At 40.8% G+C, this 16743-nt stretch overlaps 1 protein-coding gene across 1 annotated transcript; it reads left to right on the top strand.

Annotated features, from left to right (window-relative positions):
• Positions 1-778: 778 nt before the first annotated feature.
• Positions 779-16685, top strand: ndufb10 (NADH:ubiquinone oxidoreductase subunit B10). The gene is made up of 4 exons (XM_063058873.1): positions 779-981; positions 7024-7162; positions 8187-8326; positions 12347-16685. Exons 1-4 carry the CDS (start codon positions 834-836, stop codon positions 12442-12444), a joined length of 525 nt encoding a protein of 174 aa, XP_062914943.1. The 5' UTR covers positions 779-833; the 3' UTR covers positions 12445-16685.
• The last annotated feature ends 58 nt before the right edge of the window (positions 16686-16743 follow it).

Raw genomic sequence — 16743 nt, 5'->3', positions numbered from 1 at the left:
TACAATTCACAATCAGTAATCTTTCTTCTAAAGCCAAAAATCATATATTTGGACTTAAGAAGCAGAAATCCTGAAACCCCATTTATCAGTGATTCTTTCTTTGTTTGGGAACACATTTATATATCAGCGAATGCAGAGCTTCAGGTCTACAACTAAACTGGGAAAATGCCAGTGAGACCAGGCTAACTAATGTATTTCAGGTGACATTTCAGAGAGTGGTTCCAATTTGATTTAACGTAATCAATAGAAAACAACGTCAGATTAAGATAGTAAACACGAGGAATTCTGCAGATGCTGGAAATTCAAGCAACACACATCAAAGTTGCTGGTGAACGCAGCAGGCCAGGCAGCAACTTTGATGTGTGTTGTCAGATTAAGATTTTAATTTTTTTAAATAGTTTATTATATGGGGCGATAATTATTTCAGGAAATCTGATGTATGGCTTTAATGTTGGCCTGTGTATTAAAGCAGAAGGAATCGAGTTATATTTAATAGAGATGTAATGAAGATATAAATTGTTGAAACACTCAACAATTCAGACTACATCTGTGGAGAAAGATACGTAAAATCCGTTAAAAGGGCGTAACATATCATTACGTGGAATATGCTCAGAAAAAAATTGGCTTTGCCTCCATGCTGTGTGTGTCTTTGTGTACAAGTGGCGCCATGTTGTGTGTGTCTCTGTGTACAAGTGGCGCCATGTTGTGTGTGTCTCCGTGGCGTGAATAGCAATACGTAGTGCGTCCTTTCGCACGAGAGGCGCTCCTTACGCCGGTGTAAGTGCGCCTGCGCGGTCTGGTCCGGGTTCATTTACCAAGGTACTGTAGCAGCAATGCCGGAAGATTGGGACAAGGACGTTTACAAACAGCCTGCCAGTCGGACTCCGGTAGTGGACAAGCAGACCGCCCTGCCCAATCCTGCATTTATCGCTAGCAAGCTTTTTTACTATGCGGTGGATTTACCGGTTACAACCTTCAGGGGTGAGTGAGGGTTGAATGTGGATGAGGCCGACTTCTGTCCTGGGCCGGGGATGCCCTTCACTGAGCAGAAGTGTTTGCAATGGCAAGTGCTTGCAGTCACAGCGAGTGTTAGCACCTAAAGCACACGCACCCTGAGTTTTAGTTCCAAAGCAGATGCTGGGTGTCTGTTCAGGCAGAAAACGTTAGAAAGACTCATCAGGTCAAACAGCATCTGGGAGAGAGGAAGAAAAAACAGTTAACTTTTCAGTTCTACGGTTCATTAGAATTCTAACAATTTAATTTATAATGTGCATATATAAAAGAGGGTTAATCTGTATTTCTTGTCACATTGTAAATACCCTGTGCAACAGATGCTGGAGATTTCATTTCCTACTGTGAATTTCAAAAAATTGACATAAACCCATCTTGTCCTGTGAGAATCAGAAGAATGTTACATTTTTAAAAAGTCAACATTTGCTTCCTTTCAGGTTTGAGACTTGGACTTTCTGGGTGTGGACTGCATTGTGCTTTCTATTCACTTGTCAGTTTGTGCTCCTCACCCACCTTTTTATTATGACTTCTGCCCTCTTTTTTTAAACCAGTGTTGAGGAAACATCCACTCTTCATTTTCCACCATATATGCTGATCTGCTCTGTTCTTCCAGCATTTTGTATGTGTCAATTGTGTTTTTTTTTGTATGTCTCACTTCCACACCCGCCCCCCCATGTCTGATGGGTTTGTACAAACTGTGCAGTTTTCCTCAACTACGATGAGAAAACTCAAATGTCATTTATGATGAGCTTTAGCTGTACAACACTGAAGAGGCACATGTGCAGTAGGGTGTTCATATTTAGATCCAAGACAGAACTGCCTGTTCTACTGTTGTACTTGCTGGGAAGAAATGGACCTTCTCTCCAAGCTGTGGATGAAACATTCCTTTGGTTCCATCTTCTTGCAGTACTTAGTTCAAGGATACAAGACCATGGTTAAGTTCACTATGGCCAGATAATGATGGTATATTAGTTAATTCAATGGATTTGTTGAATAGCATTTGTAATTTGATGAGATTGCCTGAAAGAGGGTGCCACATTCTGGATCACTCTGTTTCTATTTACTCATTTTAGAGTAAAATTGATGAACTTAGTGGAAACTTGTTCACCCAATCACTTGTCAGGCCTATGGTAAGGGAGATTTAAAAATTAGGCAAGTGAAGAAATACTACTATAATTGTAAAGTTTGTACAACAACATGATGTCCAGTTATTGCCTACTGTTCATTATAGTCATTAACAAAAAAAAGCTTAATAATAGACCCTTTGAGATAGGCAGACAAAAGATGTAACCACTCACAAAACTCATAATTATACTCAGATAGAAAAAGCCTTTGAAACAATGCACTGTAATTTGTTTAATATCAGTATTTGCTATCTCCACAGTAGAAAAATGTGTTAACTGTGTTTTTTAAGATTGTTTCTTTGGAATGTTGCTATTGCCTGATGCTAATTACCTGTGAAAAGGTGGTGATGAGTTATCTTCTCAAACCACTTGCAGATGGTAGGGCAGGCTAGGCTTATCCTAACCCTAATGCAAGTAGTTGTGTAGTGATTTCAGCAATTAGACCCATTGACAATAATTCCAAGTCTGGGAGGAATGGTGTGCAAATTAAGGTGGGATGCTGCTCTTTGTAGTAGAGGTCTGGATTGGGAGACGTGGTGAGTGACTGCAGGGCATTTTGAAATTGGTTCACAATGAAGTCAGTATAGTGTTGGAGGGGGGAAACGCACAATCATGGTAGTGGTCCTGATAATATGGGGCATCTTGAAATTTTTGAACTGTATTCATCCAGGCACATGAAGAGCATCCCATTAGGCTTCTGACATATGCATTGAAGATGGTGAAAAAGCTGAAATGGTTGAGGAGATGATGTAAGCAAGTTCCAACTGAAGTTTTAACTTGCTGTTGTAGTTACGCTATTATGGAACTGGCCCAGTGGAGCTTCTGGGCAACAGTGACCTCCATGATGTTGCTAATAGTGGAGTTAACAGTAGTAATCCCTTAGATTGTAAAGGTTATGTGAATATCGGAATATAGATGTAGGAGAGGACTTTTCATCTCCCTGTCCCTGCTGTGCCATTTAAGAAGATCATAAGTGACCTTTTTACCGCAGTGTCACTTTATCTTGTTGGAAATAGTTACGGCCTGGCAGTTCTGGGTTTTTGCTACTTTTCAATCCATGCCTACAACTTTTGTCTAAGTTTTGCTGCATGCAGGGAGACTGCAAGTTTGTCTATAATCCATAAAATAGGTAGTTTTTTGATTTATTGAATTATTTCACTGCATTTCAGATGTCCTTTGAGCACAATAGTAGGCCACTTAGAACTGAGAAAACAAATTTATTTAATTGGAGGTACAGTCGACATTTTGGACTGAGACCCTTTGTCAGGACTCACTGAAAAAAGAGCTAGTAAGAGATTTGAAAGTGGGAGGGGGAGATCCAAAATGATAGGAGAAGACAGGAGGGGGAGGGATGGAGCCAAGAGCTGGACAGTTGATTGGCAAAAGGGATATGAGAGGATCATGGGACAGGAGGCCTAGGGAGAAAAAGGGGGGGTGGGGGGAAAGCCCAGAGGATGGGCAAGGGGTATAGAGGGACAGAGGGAGAAGAAGGAGAGAGAAAAAGAATGTGTGTATATAAAGAAATAATGGATGGGGTACGAGGGGGAGTTGGGGCATTAGCGGAAATTTGAGAAGTCAATGTTCATGCCATCAGGTTGGAGGCTACCCAGACGGAATATAAGGTGTTGTTCCTCCAACCTGAGTGTGGCTTCATCTTTACAGTAGAGGAGGCCGTGGATAGACATATCAGAATGGGACGTGGAGTTAAAATGTGTGGCCACTGGGAGATCCTGCTTTCTCTGGCGGACAGAGCGTAGATGTTCAGCAAAGCGGTCTCCCAGTCTGCGTCGGGTCTCGCCAATATATAGAAGGCTACATCGGGAGCGCCGGACGCAGTATATCACCCCAGCCAACTCACAGGTGAAGTGTTGCCTCACCTGGAAGGACTGTCTGGGGCCCTGAATGGTGGTAAGGGAGGAAGTGTAAGGGCATGTGTTGCACTTGTTCTGCTTACAAGGATAAGTGCCAGGACAGAGATCGGTGGGGAGGGATGGGGGGGTGGGACGAATGGACAAGGGAGTCGCGTAGGGAGCAATCCCTGCGGAAAGCAGAGAGGGTGGGGGAGGAAAAGATATGCTTAGTGTTGGGATCCCGTTGGAGGTGGCGGAAGTTACCGAGAATTATATGTTGGACCCGGAGGCTGGTGGGGTGGTAGGTGAGGACAAGGGGAACCCTATTCCTAGTGGGGTAGCGGGAGGATGGAGTGAGAGCAGATGTGCGTGAAATGGGGGAGATGCGTTTGAGAGCAGAGTTGATGGTGGAGGAAGGGAAGCCGCTTTCTTTTAAAAAAAGGAGGACATCTCCCTCGTCCTGGAATGAAAAGCCTCATCCTGAGAGCAGATGCGACAGAGACGGAGGAATTGCGAGAAGGGGATGACATTTTTGCAAGAGACAGGGTGAGAAGAGGAATAGTCCAGATAGCTGTGAGAGTCAGTAGGCTTATAGTAGACATCAGTAGATAAACTGTCTCCAGGGACAGAGACAGAAAGATCTAGAAAGGGGAGGGAGGTGTCGGAAATGGACCAAGTAAACTTGAGGGCAGGGTGAAAGTTGGAGGCAAAATTAATGAAGTCAACGAGCTCAGCATGTGTGCAGGAAGCAGCGTCAATGCAGTCGTCGATGTAGAGAAGGAAAAGTGGTGGACAGATACCAGAATAGGTTTGGAACATGGATTGTTCCACAAAGCCAACAAAAAGGCAGGCATAGCTGGGACACATACGGGTGCCCATAGCTACACCTTTAGTTTGGAGGAAGTGGGAGGAGCCAAAGGAGAAATTATTAAGAGTAAGGACTAATTCCGCTAGACGGAGCAGAGTGGTAGTAGAGGGGAACTGATTAGGTCTGGAATCCAAAAAGAAACGGAGAGCTTTGAAACCTTCCTGATGGGGGATGGAATTATATAGGGACTGGACATCCATGGTGAAAATAAAGCGGTGGGGGCCAGGGAACTTAAAATCATCAAAAAGTTTCAGAGCGTGAGAAGTGTCACGAACATAGGTAGGAAGGGATTGAACAAGGGGGGATAAAACTGTGTCGAGGTATGCAGAAATTAGTTCGGTGGGGCAGTAGAACACCTATGCTTTGTCCGCCAGAGAAAGCAGGATCTCCCAGTGGCCACACATTTTAATTCCATGTCCCATTCCCATTCTGATGTGTTTATCCACAGCCTCCTCTACTGTAAAGATGAAGCCACACTCAGGTTGGAGGAACAACACCTTATATTCCGTCTGGGTAGCCTCCAACCTGATGGCATGAACATTGACTTCTCAAACTTCCGCTAATGCCCCACCTCCCCCCGTACCCCATCCGTTATTTATTTTTATACACACATTCATTCTCATTCTCTCTCTGTCTCTCTTTCTCTCTCTCTCTTTCTCTCTCTCTCTTTCTCTCTCTCTCTTTCTCTCTCTCTCTCTCTCTCTCTCTCTCTCTCTCTCTCTCTCTCTCTCTCTCTCTCTCTCTCTCTCTCTCTCTCTCTCTCTCTCTCTCTCTCTCTCTCTCTCTCTCTCTCTTTCTCTCTCTCTCTTTCTCTCTCTCTCTTTCTCTCTCTCTCTTTCTCTCTCTCTCTTTCTCTCTCTCTCTTTCTCTCTCTCTCTTTCTCTCTCTCTCTTTCTCTCTCTCTCTTTCTCTCTCTCTCTTTCTCTCTCTCCCTCCCTCCCTCCCTCTCCCCCTCCTCCCCTCCCCCCCCCCCCCTCCCCCCTCCCCCCTCCCCCCTCCCCCCTCTCCCCCTCTCCCCCTCTCCCCCTCTCCCCCTCTCCCCCTCTCCCCCTCTCCCCCTCTCCCCCTCTCCCCCTCTCCCCCTCTCCCCCTCTCCCCCTCTCCCCCTCTCCCCCTCTCCCCCTCTCCCCTCTCCCCCTCTCCCCCTCTCCCCTCTCCCCCTCTCCCCTCTCCCCCTCTCTCCTTTTCTCCCTCTGTCCCTCTGAATATACCTTTTGCCCATCCTCTGGGTCTCCCCCCCCCTTGTCTTTCTTCCCAGACCTCCTGTCCCATGATCCTCTCGTATCCCCTTTTGCCTATCACCTGTCCAGCTCTTGGCTCTATCCCTTCCCCTCCTGTCTTCTCCTATCATTTTGGATCTCCCCCTCCCCCTCCAACTTTCAAATCCCTTACTCACTCTTCCTTCAGTTAGTCCTGACGAAGGGTCTCGGCCTGAAACGTCGACTGCATCTCTTCCTACAGATGCTGCCTGGCCTGCTGCGTTCACCAGCAACTTTGTGTGTTGCTTGAAATTCCAGCATCTACAGATTTTCTCGTGTTTGAGTTTTTAAACAACTTTAATTAGTGGTTTTGACTATTTGATTTAAATATTGAATGAGGTAGAAGATTTATCTGTGATTGAATTGATTGATAAAGTAGTCTCAGGAGCCATATCACTTGCTCCTGTAATTCCTTATGCCATTTCTCTCAACTGTGTGCTTAGGAAGTATGATTGTCCATCCCACTTTGATTATGGACTGAACAACTATAATCTCACCTGGCTTGAATCAAATATATTCCTTGTTTGTATCAGATGTTCCAGCATTTGAAATCCTTTCTACAAAAGAGGCTGTTGCTGTACTTCCATTATTAATGGAAGCGTTGTGTAGTTGTAGGTTGAACATTTCTGCTTCCATGTTATATCTTCCTTTTCAACATGGGCAGTACTCCTTCGAGATTGTGAAACCAAACTTGACTGGTGTACAGTTGTCTAACACTTCATAGTAATGGTTGAAGCTCAACCAAAGATTCACATGGAAACAGTCACCTAAACTGTTAACTGTTTCATCCCCATGTATTCTGGTAAATACCAAAATCAACTGCAAATCCATTGGTTAAGAAAAAAGTTTCCTTGAGAAATTTTGAATATGGACTTGCTTACAAACTGAATGTAGTGTTTTTATTTTTGCAGAATGGGTGGAACGGCAACAACAAAAGAATAAATTTTACTACTACCATCAGAATTTCAGACGAGTGCCAGATTTGACTGACTGTCAACTGGGTGATTACCTGTGCTATTATGAGGCAGAGATGCAGTGGAGAAGGGATTAGTATGTACCTACTTTTTATTTTTAATTTTGAAAGTACTGTTTTGCTGGTGAGACAAACATGGTTGTTCTTATGGAATGGAGACAGACAATGATTTCAGTTAAGTTATTCAGGTTGGTTTCCTTCTCACATACCAAAGTACATCAGGAACTAGAAAGTGTTTCACTGAACTATTTCCTTCATTCTTCTGGCATGGGGTAGCCAATCTTTTGAAGCCCAGCAGGAAGGAGAGAAAACTGTACACTAGCAAAATTACAAGCATTTTATCTAGGTAGATACTCATAATCTCTGTAATGTAGTGCCAGTAATTTTCAAGAAAGCCACTTCAAAAGGAATATTAGTGACTTTTTTTCCAATAGTTTACATGAGATGTGATTCTCCTGTGCATTTCTCCCTTGGTTTTGTCTCCCTTTCACTTTTTTCAATAACTTGTACCTTCTGTCTTTCTTGACTTGGTTAACGTACTGACTGGAGCAAAGCCGTAAATTAAACCAGGATACAGTTACACAAATCCTGAAAATGAGCAATACTGTTTGTTTAATGTAGAAAAAGGAGAGTCGAAAAGCATAAAAAGCATATAAAATTTGTATTAAACTTCAACAGTTTGGGTTTCTTTTTTTAGCCCTTTTCTCAGCCCTCATTATTTTGGACCTAATCTGTGCTCTCCCTGAGCAGCATCTATTCAGCTAGAGGATTGGGGTTTTAGAGAATATACATGTTCTCGGACAAAGGGGGAAATCTATCACGCCTTATAAAGGTCAGGCCTGTTGCTAGTTTCAGTTCTTCTTCATTGCTGTCTTTTGTAGGCAGGGTTATGTGTGATTTTTGTTGTATATTTACTATACTTAGTTCATTGAAAGTCAAAGCAAACAAGTAATGAAGTCTAGGGTTAAGCCATGGATAGAGTTGTTGGAAATCGAATATTGAGTGATGGCTAAACCACATAGATCATACCAAACCAGTAAATCTTCTAAAATCAAGTAAAACTTTTCTTTGTTTTAAATAAACCTGCACCTTTTACTTCAGCAAAGTCGATCAAGAAATTATTAAAATTCTCCAGGAGCGTCTGAGGGCCTGCCAGCAACGGGAAGGTAACAGCTACGTACAGAACTGCGCCAAAGAACTGGAGCAGTTCAAGGAAGCAGCTAAAGGCTACCAGTCAAGATGTAAGTAACTCTTACAGCGTAGTTATTTGAATGAAAATTCCATTTTCAATTTTGGCTCAGCTCGTTTGCTGAAATTTCCATTTCCATCAGCCCTTTCTTCCAAAGTAAAGTTTGTTGGGTACATAATATTTATGCACAGATGCAATGAAAATTCTACTTGCAGTGGTATCAGGGGCATGTAGCATGAGGTACAGAACATCCTCAAGACACACATTATTCACTTGCCTCATTGGCTGTCCTCCCTTATTCCAGTCAATGTTCGTAAACTTGCTCATTGAAGCCTAATGTCCAAATCCTAACCCACGCAGTTCTGTTCAGCTGTTAGATTGTCAAGATTGTCTCTGAAAATATTTTTTTAAATTAATTAAGAATAGAAAATACTGGGAAAACTCAGCAAGCCAGGCAGTATCTGTGGAGAGAGGAAAAGGTGATGTTTCAGGTTTGTCACACTTCATCTGAACTTCTGTTCTGATCTGGCAATAAGAATATAAGACATAGCAGCAGAATTAAGGCATTTGTCCCATTAAGTGTCTTCTTCTGTTCCATCATGGCTGATTTATTATTCCTCTCAACCCCATTCTCCTGCTTCTCCCTGTAATCTTTGACACCCTTACTAATGAACCTATCAACCTCCACCTTAAATATACCCGATCACTTGACCTCCACAGCTGTCTGTGTCAATGAATTCCACAGATTCACTACCCTCTGGCTAAAGAAATTCCTCCTCATATTAGTTCTAAAAGGATGTTTTTCTATTGAGGCTGTGCCCTCTGGTTGTAGACTTCCCCACTATGGGAAACATCCTCTCCATGTCCCCTCTAACTAGGCCTTTCAATATTTGGTTTCAATGAGGTCTCTCCCCACCCCACCCCCATTCTTCTAAACTGCAGTGAGCTCGGGCTCAGCCATAAAACACTCCTCATACAATAACCATTTCATTCCTGGGATCTTTCTCGTGATCCTCCTCTGAACCCTCTCCAATGCCAACACATCATTCTTTGGGTAAGGAACCCAAAATTGCTTATCAAGTTCGGTCTGACCAAGGCCTTTGTGTAATAATTCTTGGTGTAAGAATTCTCTTTGCATATATAAATATGATGAAATGTCTTCAACTAATCTTGGAAGTAATTTGAGAATATTTCTGGTAGAATAAATTGATTCAAAGCTGAGAATGTATTCATATTTTCAAAAGACTTTTGATAGAGTACCACTTAGTCTGGTTAATGTATTGAATTGGGGCATGGTTTATAAACTGGTTACTTGACAGAAGCAAAAATTGGGAATAAACAGGTTTTTTCCAGAATGGCAAGTAATTGAGGTACAGCAGAATTAGTGCTTGTAACAGTGATTTGCAAGAGAGAGTCATGTGTCATGTGCCCAATTTCCTGATGGTAACAAATTTGGCGGGATTGTTAATAATGAGAATGTTCAAAAGCTTAAAGAGGAGGAAGATGAGCTAATTGAGTGAGAACATGGCAGATAGAACATAATGTGGAAAAATATGAAGATTCCCCTTTGGTGCAGAGAACAAAGCATAATATTTTTAAATCACAATATGCTTCGAATTGTTCATTTTCGAAGAGATGTTCTTGTAAGTAATTGAAAGCTAACATACAGGTGCAACAATTAGTTAAGAGGGCCAATGGTATGTTAGCTTTTATTGCAAGAGATTTTGAGTAGGAATTAAAAGAATTCTATAATTATATAGGCCATTGGTGAGAAAGTACTGTGTATAGATTTGGTCTCTTTACATTAAAAAAAGATGTATCTGCTTTAGAGTGATTACAGCAAAGAGTCTGGGAACCAGTTTAGCACCTAAAGGGTTTGCTGTATGAGGAATCAGTGTGTAGAGAGCCTGTGTTCTCTTAATTTAGACTGGGAGAAGAGCTTATTGAAGCTTACAAAAATCAGACCGGGTTTGGCATGGCAGATACAGAGAGGATGTTTCTCTTGGTATGAGGAGTTTACAATTGGGTCATGGTTTCAGGCCAGTTTGAGCAGTTAAAATGGAGATGAGAAATGTCTTCAACCAGAGGATAATGAATGAATCTGTGGAATTCCCTGTGGTGGTTGGGGGGGGGGGGGGTGTGGCAGAGACTTTTATCATTGTGTTTATAGATTTCTGAATATTGTGAGAGTCAACGGGTATAGCGATAGTGCAGGACAGTGGTATTGAGGTAGAAGATTGGTCATTATGTCGATGGAGGTACAGAAATTTGAAGGACCAAATTACTTATTTCTTCCTCTAACTCTGACATCTTTATTTGAGGATAATTTCTCACTTTCTCACTGATGCTGCTCAACCTGCTTTGTAGTATTTTTATCTTTTTAAATGTTGCCCTTGTCTGTACATGACCTCGCTTCACATTTTTCGAGCCTCCTTTGTCTCAGTTAGTTTAGTCCTTGTCACCTGATACATCGAACATCTCTGTAAAGTAATTGTTTGAGATTTGGCTTTGCTAATTCTGACCTCGTGCTTACTCCTGATTTTTTTTTTAAATCCTTCCTATGTTGATGACCATAACTTCAATTGCATACTCCTGGTGTGGTGTCACCATTGGCCTGTACAATTACAGTATGTTCATTCCCCTTCTCAAATTCTCTTGAAAGCTAGTGTAGTATTTGCTATCCTAGCTGATGATCATTGCACCTGGATATTGGTTTGCAACACAAAATCTTTCCATTAGCTTTAGGTCATTTATCTTAATGCCCTTTTATGGATCTGTATCAATATTTTTGAGAAAGCTCCAATTAAACATCTGATCTTTTACTGGATCTTAGAGTATTAGACCAGTTGTATAAAATAGTATTGAATCTTGTGTAGCAAAGTCTTTTTGAGCATCCAAGTTGTATACCCTGCTGAAATATATACGAACTTGCTCACATAATGCATTATAACTAGTTTCAGTGGTATAGTGGACAGTACAGAAGGTTTCAATATTACAAAAGGATTTAAATGAACTAGAGAAACAGCATAATGAATAACAGATGGAGTTTAACTTAGACAAGTTGAGATGTTGCATTTTGGGAAGTCCCACTAGAGCAGGACTTGCACAGTAAATGCTAGTCCCCTAGGGAGTGTTGTACAATAGGTAGACCTGGGGTATAGGTACATAGTTTCCTGAAAGTGGTGCCACAAGTAGACAGATTAGTGAAGAAGGCAAACACACACACACACACACACACACACACACACAAAATGCTGGAGGAACTCAATAGGTCCGGGTCATCTATGAAAATAATTAAACGGTCAATGTTTCTGGCCAAGACCCTTCTCATAAGGACTGGAATGGAAGTGAAAAAGGCCTTTATTGGTCATTATGTTGAGCACAGGATTGCAGTGGCTAGACATTTTTCCTTGGAGTGTTAAAGTCAGAGAGATAAGTACCTTAGAGATGAGTAAAATCTTGAGAGGCACTGCAGGGGCATCTAAAACTATAAGTGAGAAGGAAAACATTTATAATGGACGTGAAGGGCAACTTTTTGTGCACATTGTGTGGTGGGTGTATGGAATGAGCTACCAGAAGAAGCTGTAGACGCAAGTTTGATTAGAGCTATTTAGAGATTTGGACAGATGCGTGGATTTTAGAAATAAAGGTTTAGAGCAGGGGTTCCCAACCTGGGATCCATGGACCCCTCAGTCAATGGTAGGAGTCCATGGCACAACATTGGTTGGGGTGCCCTGATTTAGAGGGATATATAGACTAAATTCAGGCAAATAGGACTAGCTTAGATTGACATCCTGCATGGCATGGATGAGTTGGGCTGAAGAGTCTGTTTCCATGGTGTATGACACTAGCAGCCTTTTCTAGTTTGAAATCATACATACACTTTACTAAAAGATTTCAAAGTTGAAAATGAAGAGTGTAATTTATTGGAAGAATTCCTTGCAGTAGGTAACTAGATGTGCCATGTTTCTTTTCCACTTTTTCCCCCTTGGGATGCATATGAATAGTTGAGTAGATGGAATTTTTTTTTAAATTGCATTCCCTTGCTGATGGTTTCCCCCTCTTCTTTTAGATGGTGATCTTGGGGCTTATGCTAGTTCCAAAAAATGTCTAATGAAGCAGAAACATCGAATGATTGAGGAAAGAAAAAAGGCAAAAGGTGAAGCATGAGAGCCCTTGCCAAACATGCCTGTGGTCATTTTTAAATGAAATGTGTGATAACCATCACTCGTGTATAGTCTGAATGTGTTCAAATTGTGCAGAATGCTAAATTTCACATGAATGTGATTAAGATACATGGACCTTCTAAATAATAAATAATGTCTAATCTGTAACCTATGCTTGTCAATACTCTGGATGTTTTGGTCCTTGTGACCCTCTGAAAATGCAGGTAATATTTGCACTTTATAGATTAGAAAATTAGCTCTCACTTCAGTAGTGTTCATTTGGAAAAATTTTAGCTTCTCCACTCACAAGAGTTTACCAGTGTTTTGGTTAAACATATCCAGCACTACCTGACCTTCTCAATTATCCTGGTATTGCAAAGGTATTTTTGTGATTCAGTTAATGCTATGCCTAACAATTTCCAAAGTGTAAATGAATTTGGAACATCATCCTCAATTTTATTTGTATAAAGTTTGCAAGGGTAGGATATTTCCACAAAATCCTAATTTGTATTTGATATCACTGTATATGTATATTGCACCTCAAAATTGGTTTAGAGTAACCTGATCAGCAAATTATTACATATTGCACCTCAAAATTGGTTTAGAGTAACCTGATCAGCAAATTATTACAATCTGTTAACTATGGTGGAAAGCTGCTAAATTGTAAACAGAGGTTGGATGGCCATATGCCATTTTTCTTTTGAGGTTTTTATCTTTATTCTATAAAAACTAAATCAGTTGTTGAAACTTAATTTTCTTCAGCTACTGTCCACCTTGCATATTACTTTGTCCATCTTCCTTCTAGATACCAATGAGCGTGATTTTAAATTTGGTTTTGGGGAGAAAGGTATGGTTCTACAACTGGTATTTTAAATGTTAAATGAACAATTATTGGGCTGGACTCCATAATTAACTGAAGTAAACAAGGTTGGCATTCATCATTAAGGATCCCCACCACCCAGGACATGCCATCCTGAAAACAAGCACTCATTGTTTTAGAAACTGTTTCTTCCCCTCTACCATTTGTAAAAAGCCCATGAATTGATGAACAGTACCTCTCCTTTTTGCACTACTTTAATATTTTTGTAATTTATAGTATTTCAATATATTGCACTGCTGCTGCAAAGCAAGAGATTTCACAATATATTACAATGATAATAAATCTGATTCTGAGACGGTTTAGCAAATTGTGAGAACGCAGCAAACAAATGTGTAGGGAAAATGAGGTCATCAACATTGGTGGAAAAGTTAAAAACTTTTAAAAAGTTAAAACAAGGGAGATTACAACTTTCAGTAGTAGAAGTGGGGGGAAGGGATGAAACAACAAAGATTGGTATGAAGTTATTTAAGTAAATAGGATGTTAAGGGGGGGTGTTAGTATATCTTGCAAAGGGAAGTTTTTATACAATTCTAAACAGTGCTGGTGAAACCACAGTTTAAGTATTTTTTTTAAAACGCAAACAACAGGAATTCTGCAGATGCTGGAAATTCAAGCAACACACATCGAAGTTGCTGGTGAACTGACGAAGGGTCTCGGCCTGAAACGTCAACTGCACCTCTTCCTACAGATGCTGCCTGGCCTGCTGTGTTCACCAGCAACTTTGATGTGTGTTGCTTCAAGTATGTTTTTGTTGTCTTAATAGGAAGGATAAATTTGCATTGGAGAAGGTTCACTTGACTAATTCCTGGGTTGAAAGGGTTAAGAATTGGAGGTTCAACATATTGGATTCACTAGAGTTCAGAAAAATTGTGATTTTATTGAAACATACAAGATCTTGGTTATTGACAGAGGCTGGCTTTGAATATATTCGAGACCATAAAACATAGCAGAATTGGGCCATTTGTCCCATCAAGTCAGGTCCGCCATTGATCATGGCTGAACCCAGATCCCAGTGCAAGACCATAAAACATAGAAACAGAATTAGGCTAAGTAGACTAACATTTATTCTGTGAGGAAGTCAAGGGCCAAGGGGATAGAGTAGAAAATTGATAGTAGTTGGATGCATTCTTTTCATATACCACCTTCCAAACACTGCACCAATATTTCCAGATGCCATTTTTAAAAATTGTTAAAATCCTACTATTTCTTCTGGACCTGCATTCCAGTTGCCAGTGTCCTACACATTCACAATATCCTTTGGCACCTGCCTCACAGCTACCTTCCCACCCTGCTCTGTACAGTTTCTTATCTCAGTATACTAATAGACTTATCACTAACACAAGATTCTGCAGATACTAAAAATCCAGAACAATACTCCCACAAAATACTGGAGCAACTCAGCAGGTCAGGTAGCATCTATGGAAGTGTTGACTTACTTATTTCCATAGGTGCTACTTGACCTGCTGAGTTCTTCCAGCATTTGATTGTTTTATTGTATTTTGTAAATTAAAATCATCACATATCGGGACTAATGGACCTCATTACATAGTGGCACACAAAGGTTTGGGCACCCCTGGTCAAAATTCCTGTTACTATGAATAGTTGAGTAGAAGATGAACTGATTTCCAAAAGTCATAAAGTTAAAGATGAAACATTCTTTTCAACATTTTAAGCAAGATTAGTGTATTACTTTTGTACAATTTTAGGGTGGGAAAAGAAGGAACAATTGCAAAAGTTTGGTGTTTCCTCCTATCGTCCGAAGACATACCATTTGCTGGGTTGATTGGTCATTGTAAATTGTCCTGTGATTAGGTTATGATTTGGGGGGGGGGTGATAGTGGGCAGTTTGGCTTGACATTGTATGTCAATAAATATCAATTGAATATATTGAATTCTACATTGCACAATAAAGATGAACATACATAAGCCAAGGAAGTTATATGGATCCATAAGAATGCTGATGCAGGGCACCTGGTCATGGATCTATTATAAAATACAATCTATAAAATAATAATGGCTTTTATTATTAAAGATTTGCAAATTCAGTAACTGCCATTCAACTAAAATAAATGTAATCACGTGAAAATTCACAGCACAAAAACCATGGAGCAATGTAAATAGGAATTTTCTGGAGCAAAGGCAGGATCTAAGGAACAGCCAATAGACTAGTCAGGAAAGGGAGAACAGATTTGTGGACAGGAAATAGTTTATATTTAGCAGGCCCTTAAAGCTATGCCACCTGATTAACCCTAACCTATTTACAGGACAACTTACAATGACCAGTTAACCTACACAGTATGTCTATGGACTGTGGGAGGAAACTGGAGCACCTGGAAGAAACCCATACATTCCACAGGGTGGACATACAAACTCTTTAGAGGATGCCAGGATTGAATGCTGAGCTGTAATAGTGCCACCCAAAAAGCAGTAAAGAAAAATAATACAAGAATGAATAGACCCCTATCCCACTGCACTTTACAGTATGTTAACTTCTTGTGACTATGTACCCTCCATATACCTAGTATGTTCATAATTATTCTGCAGGGGGTTGTGGTGACTGACTACAACTGAGCCACAAAGAAGCTATAACTGGGAAATGCAGCAAACCTCAATAAGAGCAAGAGATCAGAAGCATCCAAGAAACTTCCTGTTTTACACTTCAATTAACTAGTTTTGATTAATATCATCTAAACATTTTGAATATACTCAAATTAATACAGTATTGCATATATAAGTAAAACATGGTAGAAGGTAGCACATCCCAGCTAGCAGAACCCCTTCTAAGGACACACACCCAAAATACACCCTTTTGTTAGTATTGCAGGAGGCTCCATGAATATACAACTGACTAGCTTAAGTAACTGAGCCTTTGTGTAGTTTCACATTGATTCTATTGTCTGTTCTACTGCGAATGGCTGCTAGAAAATGAAACTCAAGGTAGTATACGATGACTTATACATGGATAATAAATTTAACTATGCCTTGGGTAACTGAAACAGCTTTAACAGTGGGCTAGTAGTGGAAACATTCATTTTAGAAACACATACATAATGCTGAAGGAACTCAGCCCAGAACACCTTTCCCATAGATGTTGCCTGGCCTGCTGAGACCCTTCATTAGGACTGGAGAAAAAAGATAAGTCAGAGTAAGGTGAGGGGAGGAGAGCAAGTAGTACATAGTAGTAGGTGATGGGTGAAACCATAAGGGGAGGGATGAAGAGCTGGGAAGTCAATTGCTGAAGGAGATAAAAGGCTGGAGAAGGCATCTGATAGAACTCAGGACAGGGAAGAAAGAGGAGCATGGACTGTCAGTCCATGGCCTCTATTGCTATGACGATGCCACATTCAGGTTGGAGGAGCAACACATTTCACCTGGGTGGGTAGCCTCCAACCTGACAGCTTGAACATTAATTTCTCAAACTTG

Source organism: Mobula hypostoma, chromosome 9 (assembly GCF_963921235.1).
Source record: "Mobula hypostoma chromosome 9, sMobHyp1.1, whole genome shotgun sequence".
Taxonomy (NCBI): domain Eukaryota; kingdom Metazoa; phylum Chordata; class Chondrichthyes; order Myliobatiformes; family Myliobatidae; genus Mobula; species Mobula hypostoma.
Note: the sequence above shows the minus strand (reverse complement) of the source record. Positions and strands in the feature narration are given on the sequence as shown.

Bases quoted from the DNA above. Each gene is read 5' to 3' on its own strand.
- ndufb10 (XM_063058873.1), top strand. From the start codon at position 834: ATGCCGGAAGATTGGGACAAGGACGTTTACAAACAGCCTGCCAGTCGG. The intron at 982-7,023 runs GTGAGTGAGGGT...TTATTTTTGCAG, and splicing joins ACCGGTTACAACCTTCAGGG to AATGGGTGGAACGGCAACAA. The intron at 8,327-12,346 runs GTAAGTAACTCT...CTCTTCTTTTAG, and splicing joins TAAAGGCTACCAGTCAAGAT to ATGGTGATCTTGGGGCTTAT.